The sequence below is a fragment of the Ochotona princeps genome, chromosome 26, assembly GCF_030435755.1.
Source record: "Ochotona princeps isolate mOchPri1 chromosome 26, mOchPri1.hap1, whole genome shotgun sequence".
Lineage (NCBI taxonomy): Eukaryota > Metazoa > Chordata > Mammalia > Lagomorpha > Ochotonidae > Ochotona > Ochotona princeps.
Genome location: NC_080857.1, coordinates 24,557,208 through 24,580,982, shown reverse-complemented (window position 1 = coordinate 24,580,982; position 23,775 = coordinate 24,557,208). Strand labels below are relative to the sequence as shown.

Below are 23,775 nucleotides of genomic sequence, written 5' to 3'. Positions count from 1 at the left end.
TGCATTGGGACCCTGCACCCGTGTGGGAGACCTGGAAGAGGTTCCTGGTTCCCGGCTTTGCATCGGCGTGCACCGGCCCATTGCGGCTCACTTGGGGAGTGAATCATCGGGCGGAAGATCTTCCTCTCTGTCTCTCCTCCTCTCTGTATATCTGACTTTGTAATAAAAAAAAAAAATCTAACTGCTGAATTAGAGCCTTAAAGAATTCTGGAACCCAAACCAATCAAATAAACCTCATTGAAATGTGAACCACGTAACATGAGCCACGTAATTTACCTGATATTATATCTCATGATCACAACAAGCCCATCAAATCAGGATTCTCAGTCTGTTTTTAAAAAGAAGATACAAAGGCTCTGAGAATTTGGTAACCTGTTCACAATTCTCACAGCGAAGATAAAATCCAAACCAAGTTCCAACAGCATAAATGTGGCATTATTTATACTATAGTACCTTACTTTTTAATTTTTCCAAAAAGATAGAGTAATAATTATTTTGGAGAACAGCCCTATGAACTGGCTGGAAATGCTCAGCTAAAAAGAATCTGACAAGATTTAATTCACATTTGAGAACTTTCTTAAGAATATGACTCTAAAACTGCACTGAAAGAATGTGTCAGAGATAATTCAGTTCAGGGAGTAAACCAACAGATGGGAGTCTCTCTCCCTTTTTTCCCTTCTCAAATCAATAAACAAATAATTTACAAAAATTTCAATAAAAGATAAAGGCATAAAAAGTACAAACGACTAACTCTTCGGAATAACGTCTACTCACTAAATGGCATCATGAAGATATCAAGATCCAGAAATTTTTTTAAAGAAGGGTTCTAACGTAAGAGAAAAATAGAGGCAGTATCAATTTGAAATATAATCCTAGAATTACAGGCTTCCTAGCTACGAAGGAACATATAGACAGCATGGATCTTTCACAAATTATATCTTCTTGTTATGTTTTTTGATTTTTTTTACCTTAACATTATTCTCAAACAAGTTTTAAGGATTAATTGCTTAGTTCATTTTATCTTTACCATTTTAATCTCTATTTACTTAAATGGCATTTAGAAATATCCCTTAACTTTGGAAAATTCATGATGGACACACATTATGAACCTAGAGGGGAAAACAGAGTGGAGGGGAGGGATTTTGGGGGAGGGATCCCACTGCCAACTAAATTGTCTAAAAAAAATAATTTTAAAAAACAAATATCCCTTAACACTAAGATCTCCAGAAGGTAGATTCTTTTGTCTTTCCCTTTTCTTCGTTGATAGACTACAATGGTGTGCCCTATAGATAGTAGGCATTCCCCATAGGGTTGTCCATCACAGTGTTAATGAGTTAATTTTTTTATAAGCTACCCTTTTCTAACACAATAGGAATCCCATTACACAGATATGCTGCAATTTTATTCAATTCAAGACTTCAAAATTAGAGTTTTAGGATTTGGGTAAGGCTAAGACAAGAATTGATTGGGTGTAGCTAGTGTTTTTAGACAACAATGTGTCATTGATGTTGGAGTTATGTAGAATACCTGCTGATGCTGTGGGCCATTGTGACCTCAAGCTGCCGCTAAAATCAGTCCAATGCAACAGGTGTTTCAAGAACAGCAGCACAAAAATGAAGACTTAACTGGATGGAAAAATAAGGCTCATATTTTCAAGACGGCCTCTTTATTCTTAGAGTAAGCATTTGCATTCAAGATGTCAAGTGGTGCAAGCTCTTCGGGATCTTACTTGCCCTCAAAAAGGTGAGTTTCTGATGGAAAGATGCTAAATGGTAACTATCCCAGAAGGAAATGAGGATCTTTTCTTATTATCCCTGGCTAATATCCCTTCCCACAGAAGTTCTAAAATAGATGACAACTACTTGAAGGAATTGAATGAAGACTTAAAGTTAAGGAAGCAGGAACTACTTGAGATGCTAAAACCTCTAGAAAACAAGAACAACCTCTTATTCCAGAAGTTGATGTCCAACTTGGAAGAAAAACAGAGAAGGTAAAGGCTCCACAGTGAGGATTCCTAGTTAGAAGGACTCCAGAGATTTATCTTCATAGGATGGGCAATTGCTAATTACAATGGTGGCTTTGTCTGTTTTAAACAAAAGATTGTACCCTCAGCTTTAGTGAGGTAAGAATTTCTAGGCACCAAAACAGTAACAATGAGTTTTCTGGGTTTTGTTTTGTTTTGTTTTAGTAAGTCTGTGACTCAGCCCATCACAGGGCTATAATTGTTAGTCTTCCCTCTTGGAGCACCCACCTCTGAAACATGTAAGGACCTTTAGTCACCCAAGCCTACCCTGATTACACTGATTGTTTCCTTTTTCGTATTTGTAGACTCACTTTAGGATAAATGAGTCTTGTTTTAAATGCCAAGACATGAACGTGATTCTTTTTCTGAGCCATGGAACCCTCTGAATTGGGGTCCAGACTCTAAAAATACATTGCAGTTGATGTCATAATTACTAGAGTTCTTACTGCTCTTAAACCTATCAATTATTTGATTCCTTTCTAGTCTCAGGAAATATCACCTCAGTTGTTCTGCGGTTTTCCAAAACTCCAAGCTCCTTGAGATGCCTGTGATAGAGTATTGACAGAAGGCAGAACAACTTACTTGATGGTTCATTCCCCAAATGCCTACAATAATTGGGGCCTGAACAGGCATAAGCTAAGAGCCAGGAACTCCATTTGGGCCTCCCATGTAAGTGGCAAGTAATCAACCACTGGAGTTACCAGTTTCTTCCCAGGGTACACACTCAGCGGGATTTGGGAGCAGAGTCGGGACTAGACCCCATATATTCTGACATGAGGTGTAGATATCCCAACAAAGCATCTTAATAGCTAACACCCACCACATAAATTCATAACTTTAAAGCATATCCTCTTACACAGCCAAAGAATTGGTATTGATTACAATATTGTTTGAAATTTCTTTATGACTTTGATGCTCTAGGGACTACCACAAAAATATTAGTGGTTTCTTCCCAAAACTAAAAAGTCTGTATTTGGAGAATCAAGGGGATTAGGAGGAGATGGACGGCCAGGGAGCTAGAATATCTCTGATATTTATCCTGAAGATATTAGGTTCTTGAACCTCCTCTTATACAGGGAGGAACCACCCCTTTCTCTCCCAGAAGTCATACCCCAAAACATTTCTGAAGGATTGGAAAGCTGTTAGAGACTTAAGAGCATGAAATCCATTACTGAGTAGATAGCTAATAAAATGCCAATTAAGAACAGAAGCATCCTACTTACATAGACCTTGCATGTCCAGAAGAAACTTCTGTAACTCCAGAAATCGTGGCCTTCATTGACTGTCTTTCCACTGTGGAATATTACCATGTTGGAGATCTGTATGTTTTATGATGTTCCTCTTCTAGTTTGCAGATCATGAGCCAGATCATGTCAGGAAAGGGGTCTGATGAATCCCCAGTCATGGAGCTCATTAAAGAAGCGGAGGAGATGAAACAGAACCTGGTGAGCTGTTGGAGATGGTCCATGGAACAGCCTCCTGCAAAGGACTCATTCCATCATTGTTGTCAGATGCGGAAGACGTGTTTCTAGCATCTGATGCTCCAACACATTTATCTCCTTGGTTTAGACAGTCTCAGGAGATCTAAAGAAGTAAAATGGAATATGAAGAACAAGACTAGCTAGCAAAAATTTTTCTTAATTAATTTTTTCAACTAGAGTTTAAAGAATACAAGCAGCTTAACTCTCCACACTTCAGGAAGAATAGAAAATACTCATGAAAGCAAAAGGAAAGAAATAAAATTAGATATTAGTGGGCTAAATTAGGAACTCATTTGTTTTAATACTGGCTCACAATCACTGTAATTAAAGTTATTTTTTTAAAGATTTTTTATTATTATTGGAAAGCCGGATATACAGAGAGGAGAGATAGAGAAGGAAGATCTTCCATCCAATGTTTCACTCCCCAAGTGAGCCGCAAAGGGCCGGTGCTGCGCCGATCCGATGCTGGGAACCAGGAACCTCTTCCGGGTCTCCCACGCAGGTGCAGGGTCCCAAAGCTTTGGGCCGTCCTCGACCACTCTCCCAGGCCACAAGCAGGGAGCTGGATGGGAAGTGGAGCTGCCGGGATTAGAACCGGCGCTCATATGGGATCCCGGGGCATTCAAGGCGAGGACTTTAGCCGCTAGGCCATCACGCCGGGGCCCTTAAAGTTATTTTTTAAAATAGTAACTGGCTAAACACATTTTTGCCATTAGCTTTGTCAAAGTTATCTCTCATGTTCCTGGATTTTGGCCTAGGCCATTCATTGCCCTCCTCTGTGGATTACTATGTCCATTATCCCTGTCCCACCATTGTCTTAGTAATTTCTTCCAACTTCTCTCTGGCAGCTGCACAAACACAAGTTTCTGTTTGTTTGGTTTTCTGCCCTCCAACAGGAAAGGAAAAACAAGATGCTTCGGAAGGAAATGGAGATGCTATGGAACAAGGTGTGCCTCTAAGGATCTCCCAAAAGTATTGTCCTAAAGATAATGCAATGAACCCTCCTTTCTGGTGGCCCCCATCTTCATTTTTTATTTTTCATGGCTTTGCTTCTGCCCATGCCTCATTACAATCTATTCTTCACATACCATCCAAAATTATCACTTAACAAAATGGGACATGTTACTCTTCTTATGAAAAGCCTTTGCAGTCGGTTGTCCATTATTGTGGTACAATCTGGCTCACTTTTCGTATCTCCTCTCCTGGAATTCCTTCCCTTGCTTTGTATAAAAACAAACACTGATCACCTGTGGTTCCTTAACCGTGCCAAGCTTTGTTCTATCTTAAGGCCTTTCCTGTTGTTTTATCCTCTGCCTATAATGTCATATTTTTGTGATTGGCTCATTCTCCTCTTTCAGCCCTTACTTTAAATATCATCATGTCAGAGAAGCCCTCCTACTCTGTTTGTGCCCTCCACAGGTTTCACAACTTACTATTTTGTTCATAAACTTACTATCTTTGAATTATTAATGTTTAACTCATGTCTTATCTCCCTGTTTCGTTCCAGAATATACATTCCCTCCAATGTCTTGATTGCTTCGAACTCTTTGCATCTAATACAATGCCAAAACAGAGTGGAGAATCAATAAATTCAAGCTGAATGTAGGAACAAATGAAACCCAATTCTAATGTCCCTATGACTTTACCATGATTGCTACATTGCTTCAAGCTATTGCTGGGAAGCCGGGGATAAGGGGGGAATTTCTTTGTGGACTAAGCCCTTGAGATATCAGTGCTTTTTCAAAGACTCTGTCATTGCAGGAGTGGATTATATCTTCTGATACAAATGTGTGATGTGATTTCTGGTTGCCTTTTTTTTTTCAACTCACCTTTCCACAAATGATCAGGATACCTTCAAGTCATGCGTCTGGAACCAAGATCAGTTCCTGGTTCTCAGTGGCAGCTACAGATCACCTCTGTGAAGTAACCATGTTAGTTCTCAAGTACTTGAATCCTTGTGGTAGGAAATGTGCCAACACAATTCCTATATCAAAATTTGCCTTCTCCAGAGCTCTAAGGACTTTGTATAAGGGATTGTCCATCCATCTTATCTTACAACCAACTTTCCCTACCGAATCAGGGGGCTTAAAAAAATTAATGCGGGGACTGATGCAATAGCCTAGTGGCTAAAATCCTCTCCTTACACACCCAGGATCCCATATGGATGCTGGTTTGTATCCTGCAGCCCCACTTCCCATCCAGCTTCCTGCTTGTGGCCTGGGAAAGTAGTCAAACACAGTTCAAATCCTTGGGACCCTGCACCCGCATGGGAGACCTAGAAGAACCTTCTGGCTTCAGATCAGCTCAGCTCCGGTCATTGCAGCCACTTGGGGAGTGAATCAGCAGATGGAAGATCTGTCTCTTTGTCTCTCCTCCTATCTGCATATCTCACTTTACAATAAAAATAAATAAGTCTTAAAAAATTAAAGGGAACTTTGCTTTATCTTCTTATCTCACTTGCTGCAAACTTTATGGGTACCCTTGGTTTTCTCAGACAGAGAGAAGCAAAGATCAACTTGACTAGAGACTAAGAACTCGGGCTTCAGCTCTGGGGGCAGGTATTTGGCATAGCAGTTAAGGTGCCACTCTGGATGCCAGCAGCACTGTGTGGGTGCCTGGGTTTGAGTCCTGACTCTGCTTCTGACTCCAGATTCCTGCTACAGCACACCCTGGGAAGCAGCAGGCAATGGCTCAAGTCTGTGAGTCCCTGCGATCCACATGGGAGACCCAGATTGAATCCAGGCTCCTGACTGTGGTCTGGTCCAATTTCAGCTATTGCAAGTGTTTGGGAAATGCACCATTTCATCTGTTTCTGTTTCTGCCTCCCCTAGAGTGTCTCTCTGCTTTTCAAATAAAAGATAAATAAGTAATTTTTTTTAAAAACTTAGGCAATACAGATATATAAGTATATATTAAATGCTAGGTCTGCACGTTTTTTTTTTTTCCACAGCTCTCAGGTCTCAGTTTTCTCGTTTACAAAATACAAATCAAACAATTCTCAAAGAGTCATTGGGATTAAATGTAATGTAGTAGAGTGAAGCAAGTACTGTAGTAAGTGGTTTAGAGTATCATATAATAAAGCTGACTTAATGGCTTCCATTATCAGAAGGTTCATTTAAGAGAGCAAACAGCAGGGTTCATTTGGGAGTTCACTTTTCCCTGTCAGGCCTTGAGAAGTTGCTGACTGGCAGGAACCAACAGCCTTGACCCATTTTGGTTTTCCACTGCTCTCATTAATGCTCACTAATTTAAACCTTTGCCAAAATGTCCTCCACAGACATTTGAGAAAACAGAACTCCGTGATCAACAAAAAGCACCACAGATAAAAACCAAGGAAGATTTTGAGGATGAAAATGTAAGTGAATTCATGTGTTGAAAATTTCAAGACAGTTGATATCATGTAGCAGGAAACATGCTATGGATAACCAGGACTAATTTCAGATGCTAACAGGTAGCATCTGGGCTACTCGGCTAGAGTGTGTTGTATCTGTTTGCTAAGTCATAACACTTCTTTCCTGGAACCTTCCTGGGACCTCCCATTCCTTGGGCTTTCTTTTTTTGTCCTAGGCATCCAAGTCACCCTTATCACCTAGGAGGACCAAGAATGAACTGGAGATATTATTTGCAGAAAAAGTGAAGGAGATAAAGAAGGTAGTACAACCATTTTGAATACTAGTAGCTCTTAGAGCTCACAAAATAGAAAATTTTAGGGCCCAGCGGCGTGGCCTAGAGGTTAAAGTCCTAGCCTTGAACCCTTCCGGGATCCCATATGGGCACGGGTTCTAATCCCGACAGCTCCACTTCCCATCCAGCTCCCTGCTTGTGGCCTGGGAAAGCAGTTGAGGATGGCCCAAACATTTGGGACCCTGCACCCGCATGGGAGACCTGGAAGAGGTTCCAGGTTCAGTATGCTCCTGATTCAACGCAAATTTTTATATCTGCTGTCCCTAGGATACTGTATTTCAGTTAGACTGACATCATGACTTCATGAAAAATTATGCTAGAGCAAAGTAAGAGACATTACACCAACAATAACAACTCCACAATAGCTATATAATGCCAGCACCTTCGAAAATTTATTTGGAAGTATTTTGCTTATATCTCATCTTCCAATAAGCAACTCATTCACATAAAATGATCCTATTAATTTCACAATTCATTTACCTTTTAGAGAATAGATTGTGTAGATGAGGCCAATTAAGATAATTGTATAGGTTTTTGTTGTTGTTGTTTTCTGTTGTTTATAGATTTATTTTTGTGGAAAAGCTGAAAGAAATTTGTTCCATTCACTGGTTCACTTCCCAAATAGCTGCAATAGCCAAGACTGGGCCAGGCCAAAGCCAGGAATCCAGAATATCAAATACCTGGGACATCCTCCATTGCTTTCCCAGGAGTATTAGCAGGGAGCAGGATTGGAAGTAAGAAACACCCTGAACTTGAACTGATGCTTTGATATTGAAATTTGATGTCAGAAGCAGTGATTTAACTTACTGTTCCACAACCCTGGCCCCAAGAATTGTATAGTTGAAATTGATTGAATAGTGAATTTATGACATCATAATTTTGTAAAATAATTTTAGCATTTGAAGGAAACTGATTTCTGATCTTGATTTACTTTGTCACCTAGAGGCTCTTTCTTCCACCAGGAAAAGCAACAGAGGAAAATGGAGTGGGTCAAGTATCAGGAACAAGCCAACATCCACCAGGTACTAAGGTCTTCCAAGCCTGATATGAAATCATGCATATAAATAACCACTTTTAGCTTCACACTGTTATGACAAATCCTTTCATCCTATTTACCACTCATCTGGCTAAACCAGATGTGTGATCAGCAAATGGCAAAAAACAAATCCATCTCTGGCTCTACCATGAGTAATTTAGAAGAGACAGTATTTCTTCTTTGGTTCTTGATTTTTGTTCTGCTTGAAATGGGGCACAAAAACTTTATCCAAGCCTTTAACTTTTTTTACTTAATTATTTATTTGAAAGGCAGAATGGACAGTGACATTGCAAGCATTTCTCTTGCTGATTCATTTCCCAAAAAGTTCGTAACATCTGAGGCCGGGCCAGGTAGAAGTCAGGAGGCTAGAATTCCATCCAGGACACCCACACCAGCGGCAACTCAAATACCAAGGCCATTCTATCCCACCTCCCAGAGTTTGCACTAACAGGAAGCTCAAGGCAGAGCTGGAGTCAGGACTCAAATCTGGGCATTCTGAAATGGAAAGTATATGTATCAAGTAGAATATTATAACCACTCCACTAAATGCTGACTTCTACCCAGTCATTATACACCAGGCATGATAGGATTATTATTTTCAACTTAAAAAAAAAACTATTTGTTTTCATTGGAAAGGCAGTTTTACAGAGACAGACAGAAAGATCTTTCTTCTGCTGGTTCACTCCCCCACTGACCACAACGGCTAGAACTGAGCCAATCCGAAACTAGGAACCAGGAGCTTCTTCCAGGTCTTTCACATGGAAATAGAATCCCAAGGCTTTGGGCTGTCCTCCTCTGCTTTCCTAGGCCACAAGCAGGGAACTGGACTGGAAGTAGAGCAGCTGGGATATGAACTGGTACCCATAATGGGATGCTCATGCTTGCAGGCAGAGGATTATCCAGTTGAGTCATAGTGCCAGCCCTTATTTTTTACTTTTTGATAGAAGAATATTCAGGTAACACTAAATTTAGAGATCAATACTATGTAATTTTTTTAAAATGTCCTCTTTCAGAATGACTTTCACGGCAAAGTGATTGAACTGAGAATTGAAGCCTTAAAGAACTATCAAAAGGCCAATGACCTGAAATTATCACTATACTTACAGCAAAATTTTGAACCAAAGCAAACATTTTTAAATCTTCCAGGGTTCCAAGGTACGTACAGCATCATCAATATGCAGTTTGCGGTTTTGTTTGGCTTGTCTTACATCAGATATCGTGTTACTTACAAAGTAAGCAATACCATGCCTGGAAACAGAAAGTTAAATGTTAGAGGCTTTTTCACTGTCATCATTATTGTTATTACTAAGGAGCTGTCATACCAAGGTAAAGATTCTCTATGGAGAAAATTGTTTTCCTTTGTAAAGATGAACTGCTATGTATATTGGTTCACTTTTCATTTTTCCTCTTTTACTAAGAATTAAGAGTTCTTTGATCTCATGAATATTGTTGGAATTGATTCCACTACCTTAGAGTCATTTAATAAAAGCTTGTGAATTTTATCATCCCTTGTTCCTCTGGGAGTTTCCACAGCTATCACCCCAAAATTTTGTAGCATCACTGGAGGAAATCATGTTATTTTTCCCCATAAAATATAGAGTAAATGAATGGCTCTGAAAGACAGGGAAACAATTTTCAAGTATTTATGTATCTGAATTGTCTATAAAAGTACTACAAGAAGTTCACAGAAAAGGAGCTAAAAGGCTTATTTTTATATAACAAGTTTTGAAATCCACATTTTTAATGCTTTTCAAGAGCTTCTCTTGTGTGTGTGAATATAGTTTTTTCATGAATCTGCTGATGCCCTGGGAGTCAGGGGCTGGGTAGTGGATGAAGGCTCAGATGGTTGGTTTCCTGCCACTCACGTGGGACCTGGCTTTAGCAAGGTACCCTCTCAACTGTTGCAGGCATTCAAGGAATGAACCAGGGAATGGAAGATCATTGTCTGTTCACCTTTCAAATAAATAAAAAATGAAATGTAGATGAAATAAATAGATGAGCAAATCAAGGGATAAGGAAAATAAACTGGAGTCAGGTAAATATATGAAATGGCACAATGGAAGTAGTTTATAGTTGCTAGAGGTGGGCTATAAATTTGGTTTGAATTCCCTCATAAAGAAACAGAACACACAGACACACTGCTGCTCCTTGTCTCTTGAAATGTGAGGCCCTATGCCACGTTAGAGCTCCAGAGGGAATCATCCCTAAACCTTGCACCTCCAGAACCATTAAATGGAAGTCACATTAGGACTAGACATCAGAGTTTCCTAGAAAAAAATTATGGGCAAGTGAGCAGAAATACAGGCTTTATATCTGTTTTATTCTTCAATACCAGCATGAATGCAGAATGAAAAAAAAAATACAGAGGCTTCCCTCCAGTCGCTTGTGGTTCTTTTCTATTTCTGACTTTTGATCATCCTCAGAGGTTTTTTTTTTTTTTAAATAGCTGAACTTCCAGATAATTTTCTGCCATATTAAGCTCTAACCCTGACTCATAGCTCATTGCAAACTGTATCTGGCCCAGAACTAGAGTTAGCTGACACCAGTCTGGGCTAGCCTAATTTTGGATGATATAGGTGGGCATATGGAGCTTGGTTTATAGACAATATTTGGAGGTTGGCCCTGTAAAAGACTACCTCTATTATCCCTGCTGTTTCAGTGTCTAGATTATGATTAGAAATACAATTTTGTTGATTAGGAGGATTCTAGGTGATTCTAGGTGTCCACCAGTTAGAGGAAAACAATTACACGGAAGACATGTAGCATATCCCAATACTGAGAACCATTGGTCTACTAGGTTCTTGTAATGGAGACAGGACCCTGTGTGTGTGGTAATAGCAGCTAGCATCCTTAACGATATTTCTAATATGAATTCAGAATCTAAATGCCCAAGATTGTTTAAGTGTTCCTTGGTGAAAAGTGATAACAATATACTAATGTGAAATTCAGAAAATCCTGATCCTACTCAAGATGATTTGGTCAAGGTACATGGTGCTGTGTTGGTCTGTGTTGACCAAGGGTAAAAGTCTAGAAAATCTAGAAGACTTCATGGACTATCTGTCCTTCAATTAATATTTTACACACACGTTTCTTTGAACTTTTTCTTGGATGAGAGTTGGACAGCAGAGAGCTGGAAAGAAAGAACTTAGAATGCATCCAGAAGCAATCTAAAGTCATTAAGATATACATTAGAAAGATACAGGAGAGGAAGGTGATGAATTTCACTCAAAGTTAGCTGAACGTCATCTCAAGAGCTACGTAGGGTAAAAAGCCAAAATTCTGAAGGCTCCACATTGAGATCAAACCTAGACTGCTCAATAGTGAAGGATTCTGTTCCATTAACTGCCTCAGGAGACTGCAGCCCACACTCCCTGTGCTTACAGACGACTGAGTGTTGAAACAGGGCAGCTCCCAAAGCAAGACTCTTTTCTCTCCTTTCTCCTCTTTGGCTCCTGAGAATTGACAGGGCCCTATTCCACTCAGTTGCTACAAATTATTGTAGTCTGCAGGCATAAGCGGCCAATTGGTCTTTGCTCTTATTGATCCTACATTCATGCAATTATAGGCTTCTTTCATTTAAAACCAATAAACAAAATCTTTGGATTCATTTGGGTCCAAGTTGCTCCAAAATCTAAAAGAGTCTGAATTTGGTCTTATGTACCTACTTATAACCTCTAGTGTTGTTGAAAAGAAAATGAGAGTATTAACTCAGACTCAGCACAGTAGCCTAGTTGCAAAAGTCCTTGCCTTGCATACCCGGGATCCCATATGGGGGCCAGTTCCTATTCTGGCAGCTCCACTTCCCATCCAGCTCCCTGCTTGTGGCCTGAAAAAGCAGTCGAGGATGGCCCAAAACCTTGGGACCCTGCACCCACGTGGGAGATTTGAAAGAAGCTTCTGACTCCTGGCTTTGGATCAGCTCAGCTAAGGCTGTTGTGGCCTCTTGGGAAGTGAACCAGTGGACAGAAGATCTTCCTCTTTGTCTCCCCTCCTGTCTGTATATCTGACTTTCCAATAAAAGTAAATAAAAATAATTTTAAAAAGAGTATTCGCTCTCTTCTGGGAGAGATTTAAAGTGATTGTGAAGAGATTATTGAATGACTTCTAAAATGTATACTTAAAATTTGTGTTACCTTTTGTTTTAATTTATGTATGTTTTGCTTTAATTTAGAGAGAGAGGGAGGGAGCTCTCATTACTGATCCTCTTCCTATTTTCCCTGCTGTGGCACTATGCCAAGTGGGTGGAAGGAACCCAACCATATCAGGCAACACTTGCCAGTTTTTTGGATGCTGTAGAGCAAGAAGCTGGACTCAAAAGTGGAGCCAGGACCTGAATCCAGCTTTCTTACAATAATATATGCTGTGGGCCTCCTAACCATATTTTTTAAAGATTTATTTTTATTGGAAAGACAGATCTACAGAGAAGAAGAAAAAGAGAGAAAAATCTTCCATCCTTTCATCCACTGGTTCACTTCCCAATAACTGCAATGAGCTGAGCTGACCTGAAGCCAGAAGCTTCTTCTGGGTCTCTCTCACAGGGTCCCACAGCTTTAGGCCATCTTGAACTGCCTGGCAACAAGCAGGCAACAAGCAGGGAGCCGGAAGGGAAGTGGAACAATCCCATCTGGTGCCCATGTTGGATTTTGGCGCATGCAAGGGGAGAACGTTAGCCACTAGGTGACCATGCCAGGTCCTGTAATAGCATCTTAAGTGAAAAAATATATATGCTTGGCCATAACAGAAAAAAAATAGAACAAGCATACAAAAAGAAAGCGAGAAAAGCTTAATGGATAGAAAGTGTAGAAGCTTGAAACCTATTTTGTCTTTTTTAAGAAGTACATTTAGCAAGACAAACTTTTTTTTTATTTTATTGGAAAGTCAGATACACAGAGAGGAGGAGAAACAGAGAGGAAGCTCTTCTGTCAGATGATTCACTCCCTAAGCTGTCACAACAGTCAGAGTTGCACCAATCTGAAGCCAGGAGCCTCTTACGATTCTCCCATGTGGGTGCAGGGTCCCAAGGCTTTGGGCCATCCTCAACTGCTTTTTCAGGCCACAAACAGGGAGCTGGCTGGGAAGTGGGGCTGCCAGGATAGGAACCGGTGCCCATATGGGATCCTGGTGCATGCAAGGTGAACATTTTAGCCGCTAGGCTACTGCACTGGGCCCAAGGCAGACTAATTTAAAGAAAACCAGTGCTAAATTAAAATTTTCTCTTTGATTCCATTGAATTTGAATGAAATATGAAATAATTTCCTCTCTTTTTTATAATATTTAGTGTTATGTTCCAATACCTCCTCAATTTATTCTAACTATCACCTAAAATTATCAACTTATCATCAACTTTTGGGAACCAGCAATGTAACAGAAAAAGCATTCAGTTTAGAGTGAGGTGCATGAGTTGGAGGTCCTGCTTTGAGACATATCAGTTATTTGACCAGGGCAAATCATTTTGTCTCAGTTTTTTTTAACCACCATTAAGGAAATAAATATTCAGTGTTCTGGTTAGGATGCCAGTATCTCACACTGGAGTCCTGGGTTCAGGTCCCAGTTCTGGCTCCCGACTCCAGCTTCTAGCCAGTACAGACCCTGGGAGGTAGCTGTGATAGCTCCAACATCTTGATCCTTGCTACCCACACAGAAGAACTTGATTGAGTTTCCAGCTACTAGATGAGAAGTTGACCCAGGCCTCGTAATGGCCGGTAGGTGAGAAGTAAAGTATTGGATTGGGGCGTGCATGCTCCGTTTCTCCTCTCAAAACCAAAAACAAAACCCAATCTTACTATACTATAGAGCATTTTGGAAATCTAGCACTTTCCATAACCCTCATCTCGATTCTATGGCATAGATGTTACAGAATCAGAAACAATCTCACAGAAGCCAGGAGACTGAACCTATAGTCAAAGTTCATTTCTTAGACTAGATTGCAACAATAGGTTGCAAAAGTGTGTGATTTTTTTTTCATTCCTTTTCCATCTCTAAATGCTGTACTTTGAATCCAAACCAGTACTCTGTTCATTTGTTCACGAATTTAAAAAAAAGTTCCAAAACAGATGGAGAGATTTGTATTTCTGCATTTATCCCAGTAGGTGGCACCAATCACATCAGGCTTCAAGTCCATAAATAAGTAATTAGGAACGTGAAATGCTGCGGGAGACATTGGCCTTCTCCTGCCATCAGGACAAAATGTACCATATTTATATTTCAAATGAAAGCAAAAATCCTATTAATGTTTTGTTCCACACTCTGTGGGTACCAAACTGTATTCCTGGCAGCCTTGATTAGACCATATTAAACTTGGTGTTCTGCTGAACAAGCTCTGCCTATTATTCTACTCCTGAATCTATATTCCCTCCATTCCAGCAAAGTCACTGCCCACTTCCTCCACAATCTTTATTCAATACTGCTTTTCTTTCCTACCACAGATAAATCAAGCCATTGGGACATGAAAGTGAAAAATGCATTGGGCAATTGCATAAGGTGGTGATTACTTGAAGTTAAAATACTTAAAACTCAGATAGATTCGTTTTCCTCCAGATTCAAAAGAATTGGATTTCATAAATCCAAGAGAAAAGGTGGATGTAATTTTGGACATATCTGCCAACAAATCAGGGTATAAGCCCTTCTGTTCTAGGCATTTCCAAGTACAAGGAGGTTTACACCACTGCTTTTGGCAAAGAATCCTCCTTCCCACTGTCCTGTGTGCTGGTTGGCTGGGTTGCAGTGGTGTGATCTATTTATTCGGCAAAATGCAAGCCTGTGTTAATCTTACTGACTTTGTTACACTATAAGCAATGCCTGCTTGCATATTCCCTAGAGGCCCAGATGTCACATTACCATTGCTTAGCAGACTGCCTCACCTAGTCTTCTAGAAGAGAAAAACATTTTTCTGCTATTTACACCTGGGTCTAGATCTTTTGGTCTTCAGGTCATTTTTGAAAGCCTTATTTCTCCCCCAGGGTAAAACTGTAAGTTGACTCATGGGAAAATGGCACTTATCCTTGGCTTCCAGAGTCAAGAGGACAATTTGTGACCTTTGGCTGTCACCTATCTTGGAGTGCAGAGGCACAAATATTCTCTATATTTAGCTGAATTTCCTGTTATACCTGCTGCTGTTTAAGGAGACTTATCTTCAATAACACTATAACTTGTGATGTTTGATTTTGACAGCTGTATTTTTCTCCTCCTCCCTCAACAGCACTCACTGCCAAGCCACAACCTCTTAGCATTTCCTTGAATTCTTTTGAGAAGAACTAGGAGGTTTGACATGAATATTATGCTTGCTACATTTTTCAATTCAAATTAAAGTCCAGGGAGGTGGGAAATGAATACTCTTATTTACTGTATAACTGCGTCTGTTCTGAAGGCAATGCATTCTTCCTGGTTTTAACCTTTCCTTTCCTTTAGCATTACTCTTCATCATGGCTGAAATACACTTCAGCAGGTGCTGCTGAAACGAAAATAGTAGTGTCAAGCCAAAATGTTGAAAGGCAGGGGCGGAAAACTGCAGCTACCTCCAGTCTAGGACCTTGATAAACATTGCTCTCAAGCACCAGCTTTTTTAAACTTGGAGGCCATCTGAGCCTTCTGAATGTTAAAGTTAGGTTTAAGTATTAGTATGCTATGAAGCTAATTTCTGAGCTAAGTCATTCTCTTCCTATAAAGCGTCACATAATTACAAGAGGAGAATCGAAATTTTTCCGGACCTGGTGCAATGGTTCAGTGGCTAAATCCTTCCCTTGCAGGTGCCAGGATCCCAAAAGGATGCTGGTTCCTGTCCCTAGCTGCTCCACTTCCCACCCAGTTCTCTGTTTGTGGCCTAGGAAAACAGTAGGGGATGGTCCAAAGCCTTGGGACCCTGCACCAATGTGGGAGACCTGGAACAGGCTCCTGCCTCCTATCTACAGATTGGCTCAGTTCTGGCCATTCTGGCTCCTTGGAGAGCAAACAGATCTGTCTCTCCTTCTCTTTGTAAATCTGCCTTTCCAATAAAAATGAATGTTTTTGTAAAAATACAAACAATTCCCCCTAAATATATAAATTAAAACAAAAAAATAAACTATACCTTTCTTAATCTTAGGATATTTAAGCAAAAATATTTTTGAGACTCAGGGAGGCAAAGACAAAGCTCAATCTAGGTCTTCAATGTGGGTGTCAGAGTTTCAATCACTTGAGCCATGAATGTGGTGTCCCAGAGTCTGCATTAGTAAGAAGGTAGAGTCACAAGCTAGAGACCCAGCTACTCCAAGGTGGACATGGCCTCTAAATCATCTAAATGCCCACCTCCGGGATTAATTTAGTGGATGACAATAGATGCTGTAAATTATTCGTGTCACACATTCATAGAACAGTGGGCTGTTTAGTTTACCTAGATACAGAATAAAAAGATCCCCAGCTGAATTTGAATTTCAGATAAACAACAGAACTTTTAGTACAGCTGTGTTCCAGATTTTGCCTGAAATTATTTCACAGTGAAGTTCAAGTTTAACTGGGAGTGGGGTTCCCTATATTTTAGTTGGGCAACTGTTAAGACAAACCACAGAGCCTACCCTACAATTCTTTGACTTTCTTCTTTTTACTTCCCTTTTCCTGCTCAACTTCTGCCAATCATTCTCTCTCCCTCGATTCCTCCATCCCTGCTTTTATCTTTTGTTTTTGTTATTCACCATTAATCATTGTTGTAGAATACAGAGCTGGGTTTTCTGAGGGTGTGTGTACAGGCACATGATTTACCATTCTTTTATTTAAAATTTGTAATGGGTTAAAGGTGGGGTTGTGGATATGAAAAACTACATCCCAAGTCTGGGTGCCTGGGTTTGATAATTAGCATCATCCCTGGCTCCATTTTCCTGTGAATGAAGACCCTGGAAGGCAGTGGTAATGACTCAAGTAATTAGGTTATTGGTATCCACTGGGAGATGTTGATTGAATTCCCAGCTCTGGCTTTGGCCTTGACCACTGCAGTTATTTGGGGAAGTGAACCAACTAAGGGGAGCTTTGTCTCTCTCTACCTGTCAATATAATTTAATTATAAGCTCTCAATAGAAAAGAAGTCCAGCACCCCAATTTAAAAATATTTAATGAAGTTTTTCTGAAAGGATAATTAGAAAATTCACATCAGTGTTGATACCAGTGAGTCCCATATGATACAAGTATGCTGTGATGAATGTGATAGCCATACAACTCAAAATAGGCCTCCCCATCCCCATCAACAAAAGCCCTCATTTTTCTAATGTTTTTCATCAGGTACGAAGGGGACCACAATTATGGACAGAACAGCTACTGGCAGACATAACCCCAATGTGGTAAGAACTTTTTTTTTAGTAAAACCACCAAGTTAAACCCCTAAATATATTTTTACAATACATTTGCTAGCCTACATTCTAATTTAATATTTTATAGAGGTATTGCCAAGTTGACTGTCAGGACACTCAAAGTTTTACCTTTTTTTGTTTGTTATTTTCCTATCATCTAGAGAATCCTGGGATCAAAGTCCTACTCAGAAGAGCAAGGGTCTAAAGGAAGTCAGTTGGATGATGTAGGAGGGAGGATCTTTTTTCTGAGGTCACTGCCAGATGAAGCTCTGAAGGATTAGAAGACTTTCACTCCATTTGCTTTGGACAGATTTAAAGACTAGGCACAGCCATTTGTGTTCATTAAAATCTCTCAAACCTTTGCATTAGTGCTGTTTTCCCTCTCTTCCATCACAAATCTGGGTGGAAATGTTAGATGCCTAGCCTTGAGCATGTCAGTCATTTAGGGATTGTAAACAGCCTCTACTTTGGTCACTTTGGGGTTTTAAAAGACTAGATTCAATCCACACTGGGATTTGTCAACACTTTCGTAAAAAAGGGAGTTTCTCTCCACCTCTGAAATATTTAATTCTAGACAGATGCATCAAATGAGCAAAAGTAAGTACAAAATAAGGAGAAGTATGTTGTAAGACTGTTCTTCCTTTATCACGAACAGCATCCAACTTTTCTTAGTAATCTAGTCTACCTTCCAAGTACTACTGTTTTGGTTTAAGCTTCTTTCCCAACTAGATTACCATAGCTTCATAAGCACATATAATTTTTTTTCATGATACAGGTCCATAGGCACAGGGATTCTCCCTCTTAGCATCCCCCACACACTGTTTTTCCCATGATTACAATAGTATAGTCCTTCATCAACAAGTCAAACATTCTGCTAAATATATTGTGGCATTGTAGTCAATGGTAGAAAGGAACATAAGATTCCTTTACCACTAATTACCTTGAATAGTTATTTAATCTCATAACCTTTGATTCTCCCTAAGCATTATATTGTTTTTACCCTGGCAGTGGATTTTTAGACTAATAAAACCTGCCTCTACCTTCCTTTGTTTTGTTAGTTAAGGTATGACATGAGCTAGTTTACTTGGTAGCAGAGATTTGTAACTTATTGAAGAATTATTTGCCTCTCCAAATTGTTAAAATTTTAAGTTCATTATCAGGTGTATCATCTTTCTGTCAACCACCCAGTTTCTTCAAAATCCAAACTGAAGCACTGTAGTCTTTTATGCCGTTTTTTCTTTATGACTACAAGTTGAACACGTTCATCTGTGGCAATGCAAAAGTTATCAGTTGGGTTGGCTGGCTAGTCACACATGTTTGCAGTTTAGTAGATCTCAGCTTTGTATGAATAAATTTGTATGATAAACCTATCTGAAAATCAGAAACTAACTGAAGAAACTGGTAAACCAATTAATTTAGATTACAGAGGGTTCTACCTTCCAATTTTGTTAAAACATGTCTATATATTGGCCAGTCCCATCTCCAAATTAAGTTATAGGGAACTGAATTAGTAATCCAAAAGTTTTTGGGTTGAAACATGACTACCATTTTACTTACATTTCAATATTCCAATTATGTTTCTTTGAGAATAAGAACCCCTCATATCATTGACTGTACTTGGGAGATTTGAATTTCAAAGTCAACTGAAGGAAAACCCTGTTCTATCAGCAACACATATACAAATTAATGTTGGGGAGTACTATTCTTATGCTTTATTACATTTTTGTTATCCTCCCTTTCTAGCTCTTTCAAGGATATCTGCCAACATTTTACCCTCAAAGTTGCCTTGGGAAGGCAGGGCAAGTGAGTTTGTAGGGTCTTCATCTTATACACTTGTAAATCTAGGGGAAAATGCAGTGCTGTTGTTGTCTGTGTGAACTGTGGTCATGTTAGGCAGTAATTCCTTTTATAACAGAAGCTTCTGAAATCCCTTATATTCCAAGGCACATTTCTACCATTCACTCTGACCCCTTGGGAAGAGGTTGTGACTCTACCAATTCAAACTCCCTATACAAATTATTCAAACTCCAATTCAAACTATACTGCTTTGTATAGTCTACATGTAGCCATCAAACGTTTGAAAATAGAACAAGAACGAGGTTCTAGATAGAAAGGGAAACTTAACTCAACAACCAATAATTCTATAGCAGGAGATAGGCAGATAAATTTAAAATACACTACTATTACATGATCCAATTGAGAATTTTCAGAGTAACCAAAAAATCCACCTTCTCCACTTCTTTCACAAATTCTTTTATGTGTCTTAATATTTGAATGTTTACTTAAGTTTCATTTGAAGTATAAATTGTGATATCCATATGCCTATGAATTGTATTTCTTCATAAGTATTATCCAACCTTGAAACAAATGAGAATATTTGGGTTACAAAGATACACTGCTTTTATGGTGACAATGCTTTTTCTAGGGGAAACTGAGCTTTACATTAAGTTTTGATTACATGGAAACCAATTAATATTTTAAAAAAGCATGACTCTTGAATTTTTTAAAATGTCACTTAAGCATCCCTCTTCAGTTTTCAAGCTTGAGACTATCTTTTCTTGACTTACATATTATGAATCCTAAAAACTGAAGGCAGTATAGACAAATTCTTGTTCAACAACAACAACAAAAAAAAAAATACTAAATGCTTTGCTAGCAAGATGGCTGCTTACAGGTACCTAACACCTGTATGTTCCACAAAAAAGCACCAACACAATGAACAGATAACCTCATTTAGACTGGAGCAATTGGGAGTGAGCTCAGGAGAGCAGCAGGGAATGAGCACAGGCACAGTGTAAGAGCGACTAACACAGCTGCACAGACAAGGGAACACTGCCTCTGTCACATTGTCTCCCTGGTCAGGCCTTCCTCCTGTGGAAGAGTTGGCCTCCATTAGTATCATGGACACCTACAGTCTTAGCTGCGGGAGATTCAAATACAATCCTCCTGGTCACCTGAGCCTAGTTAAGCTGCCTGCCTGCTGCTCACACAGCCATACCACAGAGGAGAAATCCATATTATGCCCCTCCTCCACCCACAGCCTAAGCCTCAGCTCTACGGAACATCTTGAAACTGGAAGCACTGGCCAAGTACATCCTGCTTGAGGAGCCTGAGGTGCTCATTTCTATCGTGGTGGCATGCTGTTGTTTAGCTGGGGTCACACACAACAGACATGAATCACAGCCAAACTGCTGTGAATTTAGGATGCAGTTCTCTATATTCTAGAAACAACCTCTTTAGGAGGCTTTCCACCTTCCATATTACACTGCAGGAACCTCATCCCAGTTTCTCAAAGCCTCGTTTCAGTGTCTTAGCACTGGAATCCATGGATTCAACAAAACCCTAAGCCATTCATACGAACAGCTCATCCCAAGGATCCAGCATGGTTAACCATGTAAGTCAACATATGAAGTACATGCAAAAACCTAGTGTCTTGTCCTCTGCTATTGTTTTGTGAAACAAAAATGTCACTTTTCTTCCGTGAATAATTATGGAATATTTTATGCTGAAAGGGTATATTTGAAGTATACCACTTAAAGGATACTAATTTAATCTACTAGCTTATATTTAAAGGATGATGAAAAAGGTAGATCCAGAGTTGTTTAAAGTCACAGAGCCTAGTGGTAGACACCTCTTCAAACATTTATGGTGTTTTTTAATTATTTAAAATGAGGTGCTGTAGAAAACAAAGATAGGTTGGAAAGGTAACAATGTAACCAATTAGTCATCTTTGAGATAAAGGAAATCTTTCTGTTTAGACCTACCTTTCTCATCCTTATCCCTCATTTTGAAACTAGTTAAGAATCTATTTGCCACCAGGATCTATGGTGATAAGTATGGGAGTGAATACATGATCTGGTATAAAACTTTTGTACATTACTAAAAATATTAGCAAATATGCATCCAGAAAAAAACATGAATTGGGGTGGATGCTTGTCATGGTGACTGGAACCCAGCTTGAGACACAGTGAGCCTGGATGGCAGTTTCTGCTTGGTTTTTCTTGGGGGTCTTCCTTCCAACAGACCAAGACCATGGGGAGGTCTTGGGGGTTTTTCTTGGGGGGTCTTCCTTCCAGCAGACCCAAGACCATGGGGAGGTGGGCGGTGAGGTAACACTGGAGACAAACTGGTGGTGAGGGAGATCTGTTTATTTGACAGAAGTCACAAACTTATATAGGGTAGGAAAAGGGGGCAGGCAGAAGGGCAGTCCTGACAGTACTTCTGACCAACAACATCATTATGACTGGCTAATAGATATGTCTCTCTTTAGATGCTCCGATGAAATTAAAGGTCATGAAGCACAGGAAGCAGGGGAATCTGTGTCTCAGGGCAAACTCTGTTGCCTAGAGTTGTTTACCAAGGAAGTCCCAGCACAGTTCATTAAAGAGACAGAGAACAGAGACTGGGGTGCAGCCCACCAGTCTTGCTGCATGCCGAGTGAATAGGCCATGTTGGGGTCTTGGTTAGCCAAGATACCTGTCATAGGTTCCCTGGGGAATGTGGTATGCCCTGTGCAGTAGGGCCTCCCACATGGGCTAGGAAGACAGAGATCAGGACGATCTCCCATGTTTCTTATTCCAGCTTCCTGCCAATGTACACCCTAGGAGGCAAGAAGTGATGTCTCAAGTAGTTGGGTTCCTGCCAATCATGTGGGAGACCCTTATGGAGTTCTATTCTCTTGGTCTAGCTTAGCCTTGGTTACTGCAGGTATATGGGAATGAGTGAGCTACTGGAAAGAAGTTCTCTTTGTGTCTGCACAGAGTAATTCATGCCTCAAATGGAGCAACAAGAAACAGGGGTTCCCACTGTGGTGTAACAAGCTACCCACCTGCAACACTAGCATCCCTTATGGGTTCTGTCTCAGCTCCCGGCTGCTCCAGTTCTGATCCAGCTTCCTGCTGATGCACCTGGGTGACCGGTGGAAGATGGTCCAAGTCCAAGGGTTGGGCTGATTCACTCACGTGGGAGACCTGGGTGGGAAATTCCTGGCTTCCAATTGGCTCAGCCTTGTTGGCTGTGGCCATAAGGGAATGAACCAGCGAATAGAGCTTTCTACCTCTCTCTGATCAGCCTTTCAAATAAATATATTTTTAAAAAATCCTTGCAAGTATCAAATCAACTCTGATTCTGATTGTGTTCCGATGCAGATTGTCCATTTTGGGGGTACTTTGCTTTACATGTTCATGTTCCCACTACACACACACCTTTTAATTCAAAAGTTGAAAGGGAGAGGAAAAAATTTCCAGCCACCCCCTAAAATAGCCACAGGTGACTATCAGCAACATTTTAAAACGGCATATGGAAATAATTGAAATAAAAGGTATTTTCATGGTCATCTCCTATTTCACAAATACTGACATGAAAAACTCAATTGCTCCTGCAACTGATTCAGGCTCAGCAGAGACAAAAAAAAAAAAATGTCGTCTTTCCTCATTTGAAGTGAACTGGTGCTTTTCATATGAAAGCAGAGGTGGTGGAGATTAGGTTTATGGGCTGTAAAACTGTGAGGCCACAAAACAGTGGGGCGAAGAAGCCAACAGCTTTCAAGGTGCCCAGCTGCAGACCCTCAGGCTTCGCTTTGCAAGAGTCTTGTAGCAGACCGACACCACGGGGAGGTGGATGGGGGTTCCTTAGGCACAGGTGAGGCGAGAATCCTTCCTCAGGGCGAGTGACTGAGGGCGCCAGCGTTCAAGATGACGCGGGGCAGGATCCCTCTCTCTTCACCCACGGCGGGCTCTGTCACATTAGGTGCCGTTCCGCCACCCACGCGGTTTTCCAAGTCACCTTTAGCTTCCCTGGCGCCTTCAGCAAGACGCCCGGGCTGTCCTGGGGCGCCGCTGAGGAGAGGGCCCGGCATTGGGGACAGGGGAAGCCTGCCTGACTCCCGGCGCGTTCCCTCCGAGTGGCCGGGCCGCCGGGGAGAGCCGGCCCTAGGCGGCGGAGCGTGGCCGAGGCGCCCGGCTCGGCCAGGGATTGCTTCTGTCTGCGGCCCGCGGGGAGGCTGCGTTCGTGCCTCGCGCGCACCCGCTCCGCGTCCTCTCAGCCAATCCGGCGTTACTCGCGCGCCCAGGAGCATTTCTTCCCCCCGCCACCCCCGGCCCCCACTCGGTCCGGACTCGGCTTCTTCCCGCTCCCGGTCCTCAGCCGCCCGAGCTCTCACTCCTCCCCTCACTCTCCACGAGTTCCACGCCTCGGGGTGTAGCTCCGCCCCGGTGCCAGAGTCCGCCCCCGCAACCT

The 23,775-nt window shown here is 40.9% G+C and overlaps 1 protein-coding gene across 4 annotated transcripts; it reads left to right on the top strand.

The window, feature by feature from the left end:
* The first annotated feature begins 1,472 nt into the window (after nt 1-1,472).
* On the top strand, nt 1,473-17,899 carry CCDC196 (coiled-coil domain containing 196). Of its 4 annotated transcripts, XM_012926757.2 has the most exons (10): nt 1,483-1,743; nt 1,838-1,990; nt 3,372-3,468; nt 4,401-4,451; nt 6,782-6,859; nt 7,072-7,155; nt 8,151-8,210; nt 9,238-9,379; nt 17,471-17,529; nt 17,700-17,899. In XM_012926757.2, exons 1-10 carry the CDS (start codon nt 1,697-1,699, stop codon nt 17,817-17,819), a joined length of 891 nt encoding a protein of 296 aa, XP_012782211.1. In that variant the 5' UTR covers nt 1,483-1,696; the 3' UTR covers nt 17,820-17,899. The 4 variants fall into 4 exon arrangements, with proteins under 4 accessions (XP_058511298.1, XP_012782211.1, XP_036352185.1 ...); XM_058655315.1 differs by lacking the exon at nt 1,838-1,990 and having other exon boundaries at nt 1,473-1,743; XM_036496292.2 differs by lacking the exon at nt 4,401-4,451.
* The last annotated feature ends 5,876 nt before the right edge of the window (nt 17,900-23,775 follow it).

Excerpts from the sequence above, each read along its gene's own strand:
- CCDC196 (XM_012926757.2), top strand. The coding sequence starts at position 1,697 with ATGTCAAGTGGTGCAAGCTCTTCGGGATCTTACTTGCCCTCAAAAAG. Across the intron at positions 3,469-4,400 it reads AGGAGATGAAACAGAACCTG|GAAAGGAAAAACAAGATGCT; the intron begins GTGAGCTGTTGG and ends GCCCTCCAACAG. Across the intron at positions 4,452-6,781 it reads TGGAGATGCTATGGAACAAG|ACATTTGAGAAAACAGAACT; the intron begins GTGTGCCTCTAA and ends TGTCCTCCACAG.